This window comes from Lepisma saccharinum, chromosome 6, assembly GCF_977018435.1.
Source record: "Lepisma saccharinum chromosome 6, izLepSacc3.1, whole genome shotgun sequence".
Taxonomy (NCBI): Eukaryota; Metazoa; Arthropoda; class Insecta; order Zygentoma; family Lepismatidae; genus Lepisma; species Lepisma saccharinum.
The window spans coordinates 24,926,769-24,947,825 of record NC_139234.1 but is presented as its reverse complement, the minus strand read 5'-3'; the positions used below and the strand labels follow the sequence as shown (position 1 = coordinate 24,947,825).

The following is a 21,057-nucleotide window of genomic DNA, read 5'->3' as shown; positions in this document are numbered from 1 at the left end:
TTTATGTGTGTGTTGTGGGAGGAGGCGTTAAGTTATAAAATTTAGAAATATCACTCGAATACTACAGTTTTCTTTAATAGCTTTTAAAACACCTCTTGGGAGTGTTAATTGACTGCTACTGACATCATTCCTTGCTACACACTCCATACTTTTCATGATACAGGTATTTGTAGCATACAGGAAAAAATGCACAATATTCAATCATAGTGCCGCAGCAGTGAAGGTACAGATTTAGAAGCTCCCTTCTGAGAGAACTTTCTAGTCTAGAGAATCTTCTATAGTGGAACCACGAGCAAAACAACCTGCGCAGACCTGCGACTCCTGTGCACCGTACCCCGCGAGTAGGTGAGGGGGAGAGTGGACCATGCTTCCTTATGGCTCGAGGTGGAGGGAAGAAGGGAAAGCTGGGCGGGGACTTTGCGTCCCAAGGTTTTTTCACTTGTGGTCTATCTATACATACTTACCGATACTTACATTTCTGCTCATAAAGAAGATGAACGAATGTAGTAGCTAATGTTCATGTTCTGTGAATTTATCCTGCACAAAAATAATAATATCTGCTGTCTACATTTTCACTCTTCACTGCAAACAAACTTTACAAAATCGTCTTAGCTAATGTCAGGGGGGCTGACCTGGCTTAGGGCCTGCGAAAATCACAGGACCAGATGGCACCTGCAGTCTGGATCTAGTCTCAAAACCTATTGGTTGTTCGTTATGCTTTGCAATTCCGCGAAAGAATAACCTGTGACAACCATACCTACTTACAACAAAGTGACTTTTTAAAATTCAAGTTACATTATACAGGGTGTCCAAAAGTCACGCAACCGAGATTTAGAACTTAACGTAACTTTTGTTCAAAAAGCGATAGAGATATGAAACTTGCAATGGGTAGTAACTTTGTCTATGTGGATATTTATGAAACGTTAAAGAAGAAAATCATGCTCTATACATGAACGTTCAGTACGCGGAAATAGGTGTAAAAAAGGTCTTGTTCGAAGTAAAAACAAACATTTGGGGGGGGGATAAAAGACAGCTGTGGAGTCGCTTGCAAACATGTTCGACGTGTATCGATAGTCTCTGTGGGTAATTTATTGAAATGATAAAAGAACGATAATTTTTAATGTATTTTATGCATTAGACATTATGGGGTTAATTGTGACATACTCATAGAGAAAATATGTTATTTTTTTAAAAAAAATTAAAATGTACTGGCAACATTGGTTGTGTCAGAAGGCAGTACCAGGTGTGCCCGATATCTATGTTATTCAATCAATTCCCAGATTAAAGCAAATAGTAGAAATTTATCGTACAAAAAGACAGGTAAGTTGGCGACTTTTTCGACACCATGTAGTTTATATAGGGTGGTCATAAAATAATCTGGAACCAATAGAAATGTACGCTGTAGACATCTGAGCAAAAAATGCAGGCTCGACTAGGACTCGGACTCAGATCTCTAGCATACCGTGCTACCGAGGAAACCCTGGTGTCGTCTGATTCCACACAAGTAAAACAGCAGCAGCGAAAAATCAGCCGAAACCAGAGATGGCTCGGTAGCTCAGTTGGTACAGCAATGTCACGGTTTACCAGAGACCTGGGTCCAAGATCCGGTGTCTCAGTGGGCGTTAACTTTTACAGTGCAAGGCCTTTAGCCGGGTGTGGACAAAGTCGGGAGAGAGTTTCAACGCAGAAAAGGACGGCGAGCCTACGAATTTCAGCTCTGGTTGTTAAGATTTGCAGCTTCTGAAAACACAAACGCAAATTCAGACAAACAAGCAATTTATGCATAAACACAGAAGCAACTTACCAACTGCTTGAGATCTGCATTGATTTCGTCCAAGTTCGGCCCTGGCGATCCCCTCCTTGTGTCCCCAACCGAGGCCAGAATCCTTTTCCGATGACCCAACTTGTTGATCTCCAGCACCGTGGTCACCTCCACCTCCCAGATCCTCAATATCCTGTCCATGTCCGTGTACAGGTGCTTGTGGAAGATGTCCACGTAACAGTCCAAATGAATGGCGCGGAGCCAGTCGTCCACAGTTTCCGGAACTCGAACCCCGTTGCTCCCGAATCGCTGGAGTTTGGATGGAAGGTTCTTCACCGCCTCCAGGATGATGCTACAGTGCTTAAGATTTGAGATCCCCATCTCTTTCAAGTCGTTTTCTTCCAACACGCCGAACTGCAAAAAAAGAAGACTCCGATATTCATTTCGGCCATTGGAAGACTCGGTAGTTAGCGTAGAGCTTGAATCCTAGGTAAGGAATGGACGCATGTTTTTATCTATTGCATAAATGCATGCTTATCGTCTCAAATAACGTAGGGGTAGAAAAGAAAGTTATGTCGTCTTCCCCAATTATAACTTATAGAGAGAGACGTGAATTAAACAGTCGGGATGATTCAGTACACTGGGGAAATGACCATCTAGGACTATCAATTTCCGCAAACATCCAACTACCGTAAAAAATGACCGTTCTTAATTATGTGTGGAGTTAGGGCCCCACACTTTCTTGATCACGGCCGAAGATGGAGTGATGTGATCAGCACCATACCCCTGGCCACCTTAACCCCCCCAGTTTCCTCTTGAACAGGTGGAAAAAATCCCGGTTCTCACCCGCCGGGCATCGAACCCGGGTCTTTTGCATGTCAGTCAGACGTCCTAAAGACTGAGCTACCGCGGCTCATTTGATACTATATCGGTAACTTCATTAATGTAATTTTAATTATTCAATATTTAAAAATAAATTTTTGAAGCACACAACTTCAATTTATAATAATTATCTATGTTCATGAAAGATAAAATATTCATATTTAAAATCAATTCAAAGTTTTTCTTGTGTCAGTAACATACGATGAACCTATAATATGTAGCATGCATGAGTGTGTTCTTAATATTCTAAGCGGTTTATTACATAGCGTCTATTTTTACTTCACATTCTAGCCACAGCACAGAGAGATGACATGAAATGCATCTGCGAAAAAAAAGGATAATGTTTTGTAAATAAATACCAGCGGAATATTGTAAATTTTACGTATTTTAGTGATGCCCGAGGTGCATTTTGTGATGTAATTAAAAACACTTCAATTAACGTGCAATCACGAACTTCCAGTTGGCACGGTTCAAGCAGAAATGGTCAATTCTCAAGTAAAATTTTCTCTTATTATTTGTGAAAAATACACTTTTCTTGAGTTAGTGATTTTTTTAAAAAAAATCAGGGAGTTTCCCCGAGACTTCGCATGGACGAATTTTGTGCAATTTTTTATGTTATTCTACTGATTCCTCTGCGAGTTTTGATGTGCTTATCGCTTGTGATGCAAGTAATTACTGTTTCAATCTCATCTCGACCTGCGTTAATTTATACATAAAAAAGATTGAAAGTAAAGGTACTTACAATGAAGTCGATGTCATCGAAACCATTGTTGATAAAATTCGACTCGTACTCGACCAGGCCAAGGCTGGCCAACCATTGGCCCACTGAGCTTCCCGCCAACGAGGACGGACTGCTGCCGCTATCCGACCGGCTTAATCCTACAAAAACAAAGAAAGATCACAATATAAATAAGCTTAGTTGTTGGATCATGAAATGGAAAAAAAAAAAAAAATGATAACAATTTTCTCGTGTGAAAAGTTCTGGATTCCCTAGTCCCTATCACGTCAGGGCGATTAAAATGATGGACGAGATAATGTAACAGATAAGTGGGGATATTCAGTCATGATATACGTGGTCTGTTAGGAAAGGAATGAGACTGGCAACACTGTGCACGAACCGGCAATGCTGCTGCCCCCACCTTCACATGGCAGGTAGGTGAACGTTTGCCATTGACTCAGTACAAGTTTCAACTAGCTACAGTTGCTACACGATTGTTGAGAGCGTCTGACGTGAAGTTGTGTTTGTGAGGAGCGTTACAAAAATGGACTGGCAAAAGTTTGAAGAACGTTGTGCCATCAAATTTTGTGTTAAGCTTGGCGAATCCGCTACTGTGAGTTATTGAAAGTTACAAAGGGCTTATGGAGAACATACACTATCTAGGGCACAAGTGTTCAGATGGCACAAGTCCTTTTTTGAAGACCGAGAACAAGTGGAAGACGAACCTCGTGCGGGAAGACCTTCAACCTCAAAAACGGATGACAATGTGGAAAGGGTGAGGTCAGATCGTTGATTGACGGTGAGAATGTGCAGTAGTGAGTTAAGTTTGAACGTGTGTACCGAATGTTGTCCTTGCAAGACTCAGGAAAAGGGTTGCACGTGGGCGACCAGGCATTGCACGCATTTGGATGCTGCACCACGACAATGCAGCATGTCACACGACTAGTGTTGCTCACTGGACGGGACATGTCCCGTCTCGTCTCGTCTCGAAAACGAGACGAGACACGAGACGGGACAAGCCTTTTGAAATTCAAGACGGGACGAGACGGAATGCCTTTCTCGTCTCGTTTTCGAGACGAGACGGGACGGGTTCTGAAAAGTCTCGTCCCGTCTCGAATGTCTCGAAAAAATAAAAGCAAAATTTTTAATCAGTTGCAAATACTTGTTTGCTTGGAATAAAATATTTCAATTAGAAACGTTGGATTGTAAAAACGAAATACTGAGGCTGATATAGAATAGATTACAAATGAAGGAATTGCACTAAGTTCTGTATAATCGTCGTAGAAATAAACTTTGTTCTATGAGGGGACTCCCCGATAGTACAGTGGTAGCATCGTCGCCTTGTAATCAAGGGGTCCCGGGTTCGATACCCGGTGAAGGCAAATTGTGATTTGAACCCCATTTTAAACTGTGGGTCCAGTCCCGATTAGCCTTTCTGTAAATCAGATGAAGGAATGTTGTAGCTGTTCTTTTTATTCTGCAAATTTAGCCTTCAAGTTTATGAGCAAAATACATGTAGTAACATTTTCACTCGTTATTAAACACATTTCACAAAGTAGTATTATCGAACTTCAGAGGGAAACTGACAGCAGTGTCAGGGTGGTGGGAGCTTGTTTACGACCAGGGTGTATTCCGAGACTATTTTTCGCCGTTCCCCACTGACAAAGGTTTCGCTTTGAACAATGGACACCGTTGCTTCAGGGGGCAAACACCAAACATAGGGCGAGGTTGACCTGCAGTAGCGGGTAAGTGCCATAAATCCAGGCCTAAAGTAGGAATGAAAGTTGATGCAAGGGAGGGGCAATAAAAATTCTGTAATTTGGTTTGCTTGCTGACAGGAAGTTTTGCAGGAAAAGCTGAAAAGGAAAACGGCAGACTTCGAATGAAAGAGGGACAGTGAACACAAGTCCTTTGTATTATTCGCCGACACACAAGCTTCCATTTCGAAGGTGAGGCTATCGGCAGCGAAGTTATTAGAGGGTTGGAAGCAGTGACGACGCCAGAGGGAGCAGGGGGACGCCCCATGTCAGACACTTCGCCCCCCCCCACCGGGCCCCCCAACTGAAGTTAATTAAATATCGAATATTAAGAGAGTTCATTTATAAGAGTATGACGATTTTCACCTTTTCAAAGTGGTGTTTTCTGCATGATATCACTTTCCTGCTTATAATACCAACTTGATTAACAAATATTAATTTGCTTCGTCCAAGATTCGAGCGCCGACCTGGGCATAGGTGATTTCTCATTCATTTATGTCCTGTAATAGCCGAGATTAACCTAAGTTTTAACCAGTCTCAAAAACTGGGAAAAAGTGTTGAATGTGGATGATTTTAAAACATCACGAATATTTTCAGGACCACAAGACATCATCTGCAGTAATTAAGGCAAATTATTCTAATCGTGGTCGTTAGTGACAACGCTAAGTATTAAAAGACATTCAAAGTTGATTCAAGATTTGGTTGGTTGGTTGATTTGACGTTTGAAGTCCACTTATGCACAGTAAGGCTAATCGGGACTGGACTTATAGTTTAAAGTGCCTCCACTGGGTATCGAACCCAGGACCAAAGGTGATTGGAGAAAAACCCACACTACATGTCAGTTATTGTGGATTCATCGCGGTTTCTTACTATTCAGGGACTTGAATTTCGAGATGATGAGTCTGAGGCAAACCTTAACAAAGGGGATTTCTTCGATACTCTTGAAGTTAATGAGGGGATATTATTTGGAAATGTATTGAACGTGAACCTTAAAATGCAAATTACACTTAAAATTCGATTCAAAACATATTGCGGGCAGGTAAAAGAACGCTTATTAGGATTTGCCACTCTTCAATCATTAGATGCAGGTTCGCTCTTTCCCGTACATATCAAAATCGAAGAACTTCTTCCCACGAATTCCATACGTGCCTGTAATTGTGTAGCATAAACATACGACGGAGTGGTAGAGTAAGAGTAAGTATTGCCAGTGTCAGAATATTTCTTGAATTCTGAGATAACTGTAACCTTTGTCTGATTTTTTTATCCTGTGATAACATTTCCCTGAAAGGTGAAACACAAATTTTGCCCAAAACTATTCAGCGTTACGAAGATGGTTGTCCGTAAAATCTTTGAAAAGGCTTGCTCGAAACAGGATGCTGGATGCAAACTGCCTCATTTGGCTGTTCTTACCATTGAGAAGAAATGTCAAGTCCCGGACGTACCAAAGGTGCGCAATGTGTTCTCCAAAGCACATAGAGCAGAATTCTCCTACAGGAGAATTGCACTTCACTAAGTGCCTCACATTGTTTTTAATACTTAAGAAGATTCATTTCTTCCAACGTCACGTTTATTTTGCAAGAAAATTAAACTCTTAGAAGCATTATTTTCATCATTTATATTATTATCTTATAACTTAAATATTTAGATCAGTAGTTTCATCTGAAGAAAGACGATGAATTATAAAATTATGGATGTCTTTCAATACTGAAATAGGCCACTAGAGACAACGCAACTTATCAATAAAAAAGAATTAATGTCTTTATTAAAACGAATCATGTGGAGATAAACTCGTAATCAAGAAGTAAATTTAGGCAGTAAACTTCCACTAATTATAATACTAATTATTATTATAAGTATTATTATATATGTGTGTATATATATATATGTGTGTATATATATATATATATATATATATATATATATATATATATATATATATATATATGTGTAGTGTTTTCGGGCGTTTTAATGTGACTGCCCCCTTACAATATTTTGTTGCCAGCCTTCCCCCCTCCCCCAGTCAAATTTCCCTGGCGCCGTCACTGGTTGGAAGTAAATTTATTAGGACGAGGAAAGTAACATTAGCTGTTGACAGTGTTGCACCAAAGGACGTGATATGTGCAACTGTTTGTATAAATGATAGGAAATTTAAGCAAAAATTTATAATTGTTGAAACTTGAGAGTTGTTTCCTTCATTTGATCGTAGGAAGAGGTTTTCTGAGACAGAGTGGGATTATTTTACACATACATCGGAAAGGGTGGTTGTTTAAAGATAGAGACGTATTTTGCACATTTTTTAAAAGTTCAGATAAAACGAGAATTTAGCCTCACTGTTATGAAAAGAAATAACGCAGTACGGGGAAATAATAACTTCACATTTTTCGCACCTAGTGGGATGCAACAGAAGAGTATTGCAGGAAGTCTATGAACGAGGATGAAGAAGGATATGTGAAATTTGACTTACCTGCGGGTGAATAGTTTATTCTAATATTCCTAAGGTTGATATTGTTTTTTTTTTAAGTCCACTTGATTCGCAAATAGGCTAAATCGCGAACCGACCTACAGTTTAAAGTGCGATCCGATCCACTTTGTGCCTCCAGTGAGTATCGACGCGAGGACCCTTCATTACAAGACCTCGACGTTATTACTACGCCATCGGGGAGGACCCAATCTACACAAATATGTTGATTCCAATAACACGTTATATGCATAATCTGATAATGATGCACTTTGGGTCTATCTAAACATATTTTTTTCAACTATAGCATGTCTAAAAGAATCATTGAAGTTGGGATTTTTATAACTTCAGGAGGCACGGCTCTGTAAACGTGATAAAATTAATGCAGGTTTGCCTTCCATACGTGGTGGTTTTGTCACTTTTCTTCGCTTCGTAAAACATACACTTTTGCAGGGAAGGCTTCTTGCATCCTCCTGGGGCCTTGCTCTAGCTAAACAAAAAATATATTTGTTTAGCATAATCGAGAGTTACATATTCCTGCCGAACTTACTAGAAAACAAGGTTTCTATTGGGATCATACTGCTTTGAATGACAGTATCAATCAAGTTTTATGTACGCTACTACTTATAATAATGAGCATAAAATATTAATCAGGAACTTTATTTTTCGTCAACTGGATGTAACATTTTTTTTTGTTATTCAGCAAATATTCAATTCATCACCTTTTTTGACATTAATTTTCTTGCCAGGACAGCTGTTTTTATGCAGATTTTGACGATCTTAACTACACGTAAGCTACTATTACTATTCTTCTACCATCTTTGTAACATGTCATGAAATAACAATAATAGAATTGATTAATTTACATATTCAAGAGAATAGACCTATGAATTATATTAATGCATTAATTTAAACATTTGCTTAATTGTTGTATAAATGTATGATGGATAGACAGTTGTATGAAGCGAGAAAAGCCACAAGGTAGATTTCATAAGATACCTAGCAATCAGTAACCAACAAACTGCATTTTTAATATTAATGTCCTCATGATTAACGAACCTTATTTATTCTCACCACGCAATGTGTAAAATATTTGGAGCTTTATCCCACTTTCCGGAAAAATATTGTGTTTCTGCTACTTTTGACTTTTGTTGGCATGATATCCCGGATCACTTTTACGAGACGAGACGGGACGAGACGAGACGAGACAGAACCCTTCGAGACGGGACACGAGACGGGACAAACGAATATTTTCGAGACGAGACAGCATTTTCACGAGACGGGACGGGACAGACCAAAGTCTCGTCCCGTCTCGTCTCGTGGGCAACACTACACACGACAGTCTCCATCAATGTTTTTTTGGCAAAAAAAAAGCATTCCTGTCGTTCCTCGGCCCCCTTATTCGCCGAATATCAGTCCCTGTGACTTTTTTTTATTCCCCTTGCTCAAAAACCACTTGAAAGGACGCCATTTTGATACTTTGGATAATATCCAGAAGAGCGTAACCGACGAGCTAAAAGGTATTCCAGCAGAAGCCTTCCAGCACTGCTACGAACAATGGAAACAACGCCTCCATCGCTGTGTAGCTGCCCAAGGGAACTATTTTGAAGGGGATACCTTGATTTGTAAAAATAATAAAATTCATCGTTTACAGAAAATCAGTCTCATTACTTTCCTAACAGACCACGTATGTAGTTTATTTACTAATACAGTACTTTCCAGAGTGGCGATAGGTATCGTGTCCGTGCCTCCACAGGGCATCTAACTCGGAACCCCTTGATTATAAGGCGATGACAGATTGGTAATATTTATTACACAAAACAAATATTTACAGTGTACAAGAAATATTCATGATCACCTACGAGAAAGATGTGTTCCCCCCTCCCCGATTTCGCCTCTGATAAAGTATATAGCAAAGAAAAACAGTAATGCCCGTAAAATATTTTCCTCCCAGTTGTATTTGATTCAGAAAACTTCGATAGTACAAGTACTTGTAGATATATCGTGCGTCCATTTCCTTGCGAGGCCGAGAGATCGGGAGAAGTGTGGCGGGCGGCGCTAGCGGAGATGCCGACATTTTCGACCAGTAACGTCCCGCTTAAGTTTACCCTCGAAAGCGTTTTGCTTCGCACGGAATTGTTTGGAGGTTTTGAATGTGCAACACTGTATCAAGATTGCGTTGCAGACTAACCCGTTAAAAGTCAATGGTTTTCGTGAACATTGTTTGCAATCTGAAAGCTCCGAGCTTGAGTTGTTCCTTTCTTCGCGACTACATGTGGCCTGGACAGAGCTGCGAATGGAGTAAGGAACAGACCTTGAACCAAGAGCGTGTTAATTTCGTACTGTGTAAAAGAGTGTGGGTTTTAGTTACTTGCCGTGCTACTTATTTATGTAATTGCAGTGTGTGTGTGTGTGTTGTGTGTAAAGTAGGCGATATAAATGCCTGCCGCAAAGTTCACATTAGAAGAAATAATTTTTATGTATGACACGTGAAAAAAGACTCGTCTCGAGACGTGTGTAGGCAATTTGCACAGAAATTCCCTTGCGTTTCACCTCCAGGTAGAGAGACGGTTATACGTCTTGTCCTTACATTACGAGAAACTGGATCGTTAAATTTTAGAACCCCTGAGCAAAAACGACGGATTCTAACCGAAGAAAAATTCGATGAAATTGGGGCAGCGTTAGAACGCTCTCCAAACAAACCTCAAATTTCATCAAACGATGCCAGGAATGTGTGAATGTAGGTGGACATCACTTTGAACATTTCTTATAACAGAGGTTAGTGCTCCTTTTGCAATATTAATATAAATATCTCCATGCTAAAGATATGTCCATAAAAATAAGCGGACGTTACTGGTTGAAAATGTCGGCATCTCCACTAGCGCCGCCCGCCAAACTTCTCACGATCTCTCGGCCTCGCAAAGAAATGGACGCACTGTACTAAGTAAATGACGCGTAATATTCAAGTCAAAGACATCAATAATCTTAGCAATCCAAATTATAACTGTTATTTTCCTGTATTGATAGATAGCAAAGTCAAATAAAACAAGGAACATTATTACATTTCATACGGCACAAAGTCATGGGGTGTGGTTTCTTTCCCTGGCAATGAACAGACATTTCTCATGTGTAGAAACATAGTTGTGGTAAATAATAACTCATTTCGGTACAAAATCGATGTAATTTCGGGTTGTAATTCTATACATAACACGACATTTTGGTGGTATTGAAATCTCAAGTTTTGTTTCAAGTCTACTTTACGCACAGATAGGCTAATAGGGACTGAACCTACAGCTTCCAGTGGAATCCGAACCACTATGTGCCTTCACCAGGTATCGAACTTGGAACCCTTCGATTAAAACGAGACGACGGGTTGGTAATATTTATTACGCAAAATAAATATTTACAGTTTAAAAGGCGTATTCATGATTGCCTATGAGGAAAAAGTGGAAGGCTATCGAATATTTTCCTTGTTTAAAAGATAATCTATCATTGAGTCATTCCAAGCCAAATCAACACAGATATGTGCAATTTCCAACTTGACCATCTACGATTTTCATGAAATTTGGGGAGTTGAAACTATAGATGGAACTAAGTAACTATGAAAATTTTGAGTCTCGTGCGTCTTGCAATTGTAAAATTACTCAAGGTCAAAATTCGCATAAATTGCCCTTTTTGAGCCAGCTTAGCTATACTAAATGTGTTGTAACTCCGCCCCTATTTTGCCTAGAAAGCTCAAATAAAGCTTACTGTACAGGGAATTGAACAAGCTTTCCAGTGATATATAACAAGCCTACCTTTGGATAAAAATACAATTTTGTCACGTGACCTTGATCTTTGACCTTGCATATCTCAAAACATGTCATCAACAAATATCGTGAAAAAAATATATTTTTTCCCTCATGCCATACTCTAAAACTTATCAAAAACTCATTCTGGGACTGCAATGAGATCAGAAGATACAAAATAATATGTGTAACTATGTGACTGATAAAAGCCTCATTACATGAACTATGACGAGTCAAATGTCTCTTAACACCCCTTACAAAATGCAAAGGAGTTTTCCTGGTCATGAAAGAAATAGGTTGGGCACAGGGAGATCCCTAGCCGTGTGTGTCAAGCGAGGGTCCGCCATATTGAATTCAACGCAAGAATTTCAAAGGAAAGGGGCTGATGTGATATATCAAATCAGGTTAGAATTTCACGAGAAATGAAGTGGCGAATGTTTTTCCAACGTATCTTTAGCCAGCAAAAAGTTATTACTCTCAAGAAGTTCTTTGTCACACACGTTGAGAGTTCCTCGGCGGGAGTTTTCAATATGAGCATGAACAGCCCAATATCATACAGTACTGACGTTACACATTCATTGCCATAAAAAGTCTTCATTCTCTGATTAATGTCAATGGGGGGACACATTTTCTGCTGTTAGAAACTCGGTCACCACACGCAGTTTCAGGTGCACCGACGTAGTATGGTTAGTGTTGCTCACGGGACGGGACATGTCCTGTCTCGTCTCGTGTCTCGTCTCGCGAGACGAGACACGAGACGGGACAAGCCTTTTGAAATTCGAGACGGGACGGGACGGCTTTTGAAAAGTCTCGTCTCGTCTCGAATGTCTCGAAAAAATAAAAGCAAAATTTTTAATCAGTTGCAAATACTTGTTTGCTTGGAATAAAGTATTTCAATTAGAAACGTTGATAAGCGTGTATTAAGTCAAAATAAGAAGACTATTCTAGAGAGAGGCATGAATGAATACCTAAACTTATTTCCTATACTCTATCGAAACACAGCGTTACTCCCCATTTTTTTTAAAAAAAATTATTCCAGGTTAATAACTTTATGTTACGATAGTACTCCAGATACTAATACAATTCTGAATAACATCAAGTAAAAGGGCAGGTAGAGAAGGTGGAAGGAGGGGCCAAAAGATCGTGGAGTGTCTGCGTCCGAGGTTTATCTTGTAAAAATAGTCTCAGCTCTATAGGTTGGAAAGATAAACGGACCGACGGATATGGTTTATTTTTATTATTTAATTTTTACATCAAAGGGTGTACAGAAGTGATTGTTATTAGGAAGTAGGAAAAGCATTGTAGGAAACATGGCAGTACAAATTGATATGGAGTTGTTGGGAAAGTTATTAAGGAGTCCAAGATATAAGCAAGACTAAGAAAAGGAGATAATGAGGGACAAATAATCTTGCATTATTCCACTCCGAACAGCTGAGAGCTAAAGAGGAGGAGAAAATACGGGAAATATGGAAATAAGTAATTTGGTGATTTTAGTGTTTACAGGGAACCACGACAAGATTTTACCACATGATTATTTGCACGGGTTGCGAAATTATTAGAATGTTATGGAAATTTCGGATATGTCTTTGTTGAGAAAATTCTTGTTGTTTCCCTCAGGCATTCTGCAGGTGGTTGGATTCGATTTTTTTACGTCCGTTTGAAGATTATTTCCAATGTTTTTTTTTATTTCTTTATTTCTTATTTAAGGAGAATACTATTCCTTGGATTGTAATAACGAAATACTGAGGCTGATATAGAATAGATTTCAAATGAAGGAAGTGCACTAAGTTCTGTATAATCGTCGTAGAAGGAAACTTTGTTCTATGAGGGGACTCGCAGATGGTACAGTGGTAGCACCGTCGCCTTGTAATCAAGGGGTTCCGGGTTCGATACCCGGTGAAGGCACATTGTGATTTGAACCCCACTTTAAACTGTGGATCCAGTCCCGATTAGCCTTTCTGTAAATCAGATGAAGGAATGTTGTAGCTGTTCTTTTTATTCTGTAAATTTAGCCTTCAAGTTTATGAGCAAAATACATGTAGTAACTACTGTCTACATTTTCATTCGTTATTAAACACATTTCACAAAGTAGTTTTATCGAACTTCACAGGGAAACTGACAGCAATGTCAGGGTGGCGGGAGCTTGTTTACGACCAGGGTGTATTCCGAGACAATTTTCGTCGTTCCCCACTGACAAAGGTTTCGCTTTGAACAATGGACACCGTTGCTTCAGGGGGCAAACACCAAACATAGGTTGACCTGCAGTAGCGGGTACGTGCTATAAATCCAGGCCTAAAGTAGGAATGAAAGTTGATGCAAGGGAGGGGCAATAAAAATTCTGTAATTTGGTTTGCTTGCTGACAGGAAGTTTTGCAGGAAAAGCTGAAAAGGAAAACGGCAGACTTCGAATGAAAGAGGGACAGTGAACACAAGTTATTTGTATTAATCGCCGACACACAAGGTTCGATTTCGAAGGTGATGCTATCAGCAGCGAAGTTATTAGAGGGTTGGAAGCAGTGACGACGCCAGAGGAGGCAGGGGGACGCCCCATGTCGGAAACTTCGCCCCCCCCGGGCCCTCCAACTGAAGTTAATTAAATATCGAATAATAAGAGAGTTCATTTATAAGAGTATGACGATTTTCACCTTTTCAAAGTGGTGTATTCTGCATGATATCACTTTTCTGCTTATACAGGGTGACAAGAAATAACCCGTACAAAGTTTGGCGTATCCTGCCAAGAATGTAGTGTACCATAACCAAATAATTGTTGTGTTATTGGATTCTCCATAGTCTTTTGTAACTGTACCTGTTGTTTCGGCTTCAAAACGATTACAGTTTTTGTATTTCAGACTGTCAACCAAACGCAGTGCAATTTTGGAACTGTGGCGTCAAGGAAAGCGTCAATGTGAAATTGTTCGTTTGCAGGGTGTTCCAAAAATGACAGTCTCAGACTCAGTTTAGCGATTCAAGGAGCTCGGCCATGAAGGCGACCGTCCCGGAAGAGGAAGAAAGCCTATTGTCAACACGTCCCAGAACCGCAAGATCAACAAAAAGCGAGTTCAGCGAAATCCGAGGGTCTCCATGAGAAAAGTCGCCCGTGAGATCGGGATCAACCGCGAATCGGTGCGGCAAATGGCGAAAAAGAACCTCAACATCAAGGCGTACAAGCTCCAAAAAGTTCAGCGTCTCACGGACGAAAGCAATCGTGTGCGACTCAAAAGATGCCGCCCTCTGAAGCGCCGGGCCGCAGGTCAGCAATGGGAGCGCATTCTCTTCACAGACGAGAAGCTGTTCACCGTGAAGCAGGCGCACAACCACCAAAACAACAGGACCTGATCTGCAGAGGCTCCCGGTACCTCGGCCATCGTCGAACACCGCCAAAATCTGCAGTCGGTCATGGTGTGGGGAGGAATTTGGGCAAGCAGCAAGATGCCCCTGGTTTTCGTGGATCATGGGGTCAAAATCAACCAAGAAGTGTACCGCCGCGACATTCTCGAGAACGTCTTCCTTCCGTGGACACAGCAGCACTTCGGCGATACGCAATGGACATTCCAGCAAGAATCCGCTCCGGCCCACAGGGCGAAAATGACGCAAGTGTGGTGCAGAACCCATTTTCCGCACTTCATCGCATCGACCGAATGGCCACCCTACTCGCTGGACCTCAACCCAATGGACTACAGTGTGTGGTCGATTTTGGAGGCCAGGGTATGTGCTAAACGCCACCACAGTTTGGAGTCGCTGAAGCAATCGCTGCGTCATGAGTGAAACCGATTGCCGCCCGAGGACCTGCGGCCCATCCCCCAAAATTTCAAAGCCCGTTTGGACCTCTGTATCGCCGCCCAGAGAGGCCACTTCGAAACCTACTGAACATCATGTTCCTAAGGTCCCATGTCATTGTTCTGCAGTGTTGTTTTGCTCAATTGTTTCGGTTTAATAACTTTATGATCACAAACATTAGTACGGGTTATTTCTTGTCACCCTGTAATAGCAACTTGATTAACAAATATTAATTTGCTTCGTCAAAGATTCGAGCGCCGACCTGGGCATAGGTGATTTCTCATTCATTTATGTCCTGTAATAGCCGAGATTAACCTAAGTTTTAACCAGTCTTAAGAACTTGGAAAAAGTGTTGAATGTGGATGATTTTAAAACATCACGAATATTTTCAGGACCACAAGACATCACCTGTAGTACGGGCAAATTATTCTAATCGTGGTCGTTAGTGACAACGCTAATTATTAAAAGACATTCAAAGTTGATTCAAGATTTGGTTGGTTGGTTGATTTGGCGTTTGAAGTCCACTTTATGCACAGTAAGACTAATCGGGACTGGACTTATAGTTTAAAGTGCCTCCACTGGCTATCGAACCCAGGACCAAAGCTGATCGGAGAAAAACCAGACACTACATGTCAGTTGTTGTGGATTCATCGCGGTTTCTTACTATTCACGGACTTGAATTTCGAGATGATGAGTCTGAGGAAACCTTAACAAAGGGAATTTCTTCGATACTCTTGAAGTTAATGAGGGGATATTATTTGGAAATGTATTGAACGTGAACCTTAAAATGCAAATTACACTTAAAATTCGATTCAAAACATATCGCGGGCAGGTAAAAGAACGCTTATTAGGATTTGCCACTCTTCAATCATTAGATGCAGGTTCGCTCTTTCTCGTACATATCAAAATCGAAGAACTTCTTCCCACGAACTCCATACGTGCCTGTAATTGTGTAGCATAAACATACGTTGGAGTGGTAGAGTAAGAGTAAGTATTGCCAGAGTCAGAATATTTCTTGTATTATGAGATAACTGTAACCTTTGTCTGATTTTTTTATCCTGTGATAACATTTCCCTGAAAGGTGAAACACAAATTTTGCCCAAAACTATTCAGCGTTACGAAGATGGTTGTCCTTAAAATATTTGAAAAGGCTTGCTCGAAACAGTATGCTGGATGCAAACTGACTCATTTGGCTGTTCTTGCAATTGAGAAGAAATGTCAAGTCCTGAACATACCAAAGGTGCGCAATGTGTTCTCCAAAGCACATAGAGCAGAATTCTCCTACAGGAGAATTGCACTTCACTAAGTGCCTCACATTGTTTCTAATACTTAAGAAGATTCATTTCTTCCAACGTCACGTTTATTTTGCAAGAAAATTAAACTCTTAGAAGCATTATTTTCATCATTTATATTATCATCTTATAATTTAATATTTATACCAGTAGTTTCATCTCAAGAAAGACGATGAATTATAAAATTATGAATGTCTTTCAATACTGAAATAGGCCACTAGAGACAACGCAACTTACCAATAAAAAAGAATTATTGTCTATATTAAAATGAATCATGTGGAGATAAACTCGTAATGAAGAAGTAAATTTAAGCAGTAAACGTCCACTCTAAATAAAAGACACACACAAAACACCATACAGTACATGAATATAATATTATAATAATAATTATTATTATTATTATAATTATTATTATATAACTATATATGTGTAGTGTTTTCGGGCGTTTTAATGTGACTGCCCCCTTACAATATTTTGTTGCCCCATTCCGCCCCCCCCCGTCACATTTCCCTGGCGCCGTCACTGGTTGGAAGTAAATTTATTAGGACGAGGAAAGTAACATTAGCTGTTCACAATGTTGCACCAAAGGACGTGATATGTGCTACTGTTTGTATAAATTATAGGAAATTTAAGCAAAAAAATTATAATTGTTGAGACTTGAGAGTTGTTTCCTTCATTTGATCTTAGGAAGAGGTTTTCTGAGACAGAGTGGGATTATTTTACACATACATGGGATAGGGTGGTTGTTTAAAGACGTATTTTGCACATTTTTTAAAAGTTCAGATAAAACGAGAATTTAGCCTCACTGTTATGAAAAGAAATAACGCAGTACGGGGAAATAATAACTTCACATTTTTCGCACCTGGTGGGATGCAACACAAGAGTATAGCAGGAAGTCTATGAACGAGGATGAAGGAGGATATGTGAAATTTGACTTACCTGCGGGTGAATTAGTTTATTCTAATATTATTAAGGTTGATATATATATATATATATATATATATATATATATATTTTAAGTCCACTTGATTCGCAAATAGGCTAAATCGCGAGCCGACCTACAGTTTAAAGTGCGATCCGATCCACCTTGTGCCTCCATTTAGTATCGATGACGTTATTACTACGCCATCGGGGAGGCACCCAATTTACACAAATATGTTGATTCCAATAACATAGTTTTTTCAACTATAACATGTCTAAAAGAATCATTGAAGTTCGGATTTTTATAACTTCAGGAGGCACGGTTCTGTAAACGTGCGATATAAACTTAATGCAGGTTTGCCTTCCATACGTGGTGGTTTTGTCACGTTTCTTTGCTTCGTAAAACATACACTTTTGCAGGAAAGGCTTCTTGCATCCTCCTGGGGCCTTGCTCTAGCTAAACAAAAAATATGTATGTTTAGCATAATCGAGGGTTACATATTCCTGCCGAACTTACTAGAAAACAAGGATTCTATTGGGATCATACTGCTTTGAATGACAGTATCAATCAAGTTTTATGTACGCTACTACTTATAATAATGAGCATAAAATATTAATCAGGAACTTTATTTTTCGTCAACTGGATGTAACATCTTTTTTTGTTATTCAGCAAATATTCAATTCATCACCTTTTTTGACATTAATTTTCTTGCCAGGACAGCTGTTTTAATGCAGATTTTGACGATCTTAACTACACGTAAGCTACATATTAGCTAATATTCGTGCTGTTATATTACTATTCTTCTACCATCTTTGTAACATGTCATGCAATAACAATAATAGAATTGATTAATTTACATATTCAAGTGAATAGACCTATGAAGTATATTAATGCATTAATTTAAACATTTGCTTAATTGTTGTCGTTAATGTTATTATTATCATTTTTTCTGAAACTCTTGGCTCAGACACCCTCCCCCGACATATATTTCTAGATGCGTGCCTGCCGAAGGATAAATTAGATCAAGCGGTGGTGGTACCGGACTTAGAGGCTAAAGGGAAACAAAGAAGTATGTGCGTCATAAGCTGGGCATAAGAAACAGCACAATATCACAAAGAAACACTTTTTGAAACTTATGTCATAGAAGATGTTTAACAATATTAAGAACAATAAATGCTTTCTATTTGTAATATACTAAATATTGAAATTTTAAATAGTCTTTTGTGTTCGTACTACACATTTAAAAACTTTTTTGTTGCTCCCAGCGCCAAGCTTAGAATTTAAAGAAAAAATGTACATTTTCATAGTGCACGGAAGTTCGACATTCAGAAAGAAAGAAGGTCTATTGGAAAACATTTCAAGACTTCCAAAAGGTATAGCAGTAATGAAAAAGAGCACTCACTTATACCGTGTTTGTTACAACCTGTCCGGCTTCCCGCGGTAGCTGATCGCTGGCTTTTCTAGCATAAACCAAGCGGTCTTGCTGCTGAAGACCGCCTGAACTCCGTGCTGGGGAAAGCCAAAGCCAGGCAGTAAATTAAAATACGCAACGTGGCAACAACGTCTACGTAAGCTCCTCTCTTCTGGCTTCCATTCGCTCCTCGCTGCCCAGCAGACGACTTTTTTCTCGTTTCTCATTGGCACCAAAACTGGTGAGCGATCGCTCGCGCGAGAAACGGGACAGGTTCTAACAAACTTGGTATAAATATACGATGGATAGACTGTTGTATGAAGCGATAAAAACCACAAAGTAGATTTCATAAGATACCTAGCAATCAGTAACCAACAAACTGCATTTTTAATATTAATGTCCTCATGATTAACGAATCTTATTTATTCTCACCACGCAATGGGTAAAATATTTGGAGCTTTATCGCACTTTCCGGAAAAATATTTCGTGTTTCTGCTACTTTTGACTTTTGTTGGCATGATATCCCGGATCACTTTTACGAGACGAGACGGGACAAAACGAGACGAGACGAGACAGAACCCCTCGAGACGGGACACGAGACGGGACAAACGAATATTTTCGAGACGAGACAGCATTTTCACGAGACGGGACGGGACAGACCAAAGTCTCGTCTCGTCTCGTCTCGTGGGCAACACTAAGTATGGTTACATGCTGCCATTTTCCTCGCTCTAGTTCAGCAACCCCTGGTGATAGAAGTTTCAAACTTGGAATGGAGAAGCAGGCATTACTTTTCAGCCCGCCCTCGTAGAAGCAAAAGCTTAGCTTGTGAAAATATAAATAAATAAAACCTGGGACTCTAGGCTGAGGGGCGATGAACACAATCGGGTTAAAGTGAATGAGACGGGAGGCGGCGCAAGATAATCGGCGAGGTCCAGCCTCCACACGCAGAGACCGGGATGCTGGAAAGGACCCGGGGGATAATTTGCCGTCTTAACACTTGAACTTCAACGTCTAAACAGTTCGGGATCGAGAGGGGAGGGGATCAAATTACTTGTGAACTGCATTTTCTCTCCAAACTCCCTAAAGCTGAAGTGGCTCCCGGCGCCCAGAAGGACGGGTCCGGGGTCATTAGCAAAGAGGGGTTCGTCTCGCGAGGAGCCTAATGAATCTTAAACTAGAACGGGAAGGATTTTCGGAGTTGAGGTAGTGGGGAGGGAGGCTCTTAACTTGAGAGGCTGACGCCAACGCAAGGGTAGGTTTGGTAGCAGGAAGTTACGTTCGAGGCATCAGCAGGATTATGTTCAAGTAACAAGATGGAAAATGCAACAGCTTCACGCAGAAAATCAGATTCGGCGCGCTTGAGATTAAATATTGTTTAGTGGTTTGTGACAAGATTACGTCTAAGCCACATGCCTGATTATATTATTATTATTATTATTAAATACAGTGTTTGGAATATCTTAATTTACAAATACTGTATTTAAGAAGAGAAAAAAAAATTGTAGCAATAAAAATGGGATCCTAAAATCCTCGCTTCCCTGCAAGGCATTATAGGCCCTATGTGTTGCCTATATCTGCGGCGCTGGTAGAAGTAGCATTTGCTATTAAAATCTACTCATCGCCGTAGAGTTAGGCAACACACAACGCCTTGCAGAGAAGCGAGTACTTCAGGATCTAGGTGTCCCATCTTTATTGCCAGTGACTGTACATAAAATGTTCTCATCGAAGATTCATAGTGGCTATTTCTTTAGAGCTACTGCTTACAAGGTTCCAAGGACTGGATGCATTTCCCTTATTCCATTGAATAGTAAAAATGGTGGTGGAGGACTGATAAAAACATTTACACAAAATTTAAACGCCGATGTGTGGTGAACTAAGAGTATACTCTGTCCCAGCTAACTGTGGGGCAGGCGAAGGAAAACAAGTCTCTGCGCAAGTAGTGACGCGAGACGGCTCCACCAATGAAGACGCGATAGCGAACGGTGTTGCGTGAAGGAGGGGAAAGTGACTGCAGTTACCAGCCTTTGAGCAGCGTGTACTGCTTCGCTCTGGCCACTCAATTTCCTTCGCTTCTATGACGCTATGCGCAGCCTTGCTCCACAGTTAGTTGGGACAGGGTATAGAAATATTGTTTTTTTTTTATGAAAGGGAAAGGAAGCGGTGTTGTATCTGCCATTTTTGTTTAACAATAAACTATTATTAAAACAACCAAAATTGTTGCGCTCTTTGTGTGTAAATAATTGCGTGTATTAAAAAAAAAAGTTACGTTCTTTCTCGAAATTATATTTAC

The 21,057-nt window shown here is 40.1% G+C and overlaps 1 protein-coding gene across 2 annotated transcripts in view; it reads right to left on the bottom strand.

The window, feature by feature from the left end:
* The window catches only part of LOC145988628 (ankyrin repeat and SAM domain-containing protein 1A-like), a 200,706-nt gene that overhangs the window by 16,207 nt on the left and 163,442 nt on the right, over window positions 1-21,057 (bottom strand). For both annotated transcript variants that reach the window (XM_083123652.1, XM_083123653.1), the window contains exons 12-13: window positions 3,387-3,523; window positions 1,805-2,176 (exon numbers count right to left, since the gene is read on the bottom strand). In XM_083123652.1, coding sequence (XP_082979778.1) covers window positions 1,805-2,176; window positions 3,387-3,523 — 509 coding nt within the window. The remainder of the gene's footprint in view (window positions 1-1,804; window positions 2,177-3,386; window positions 3,524-21,057) is intronic.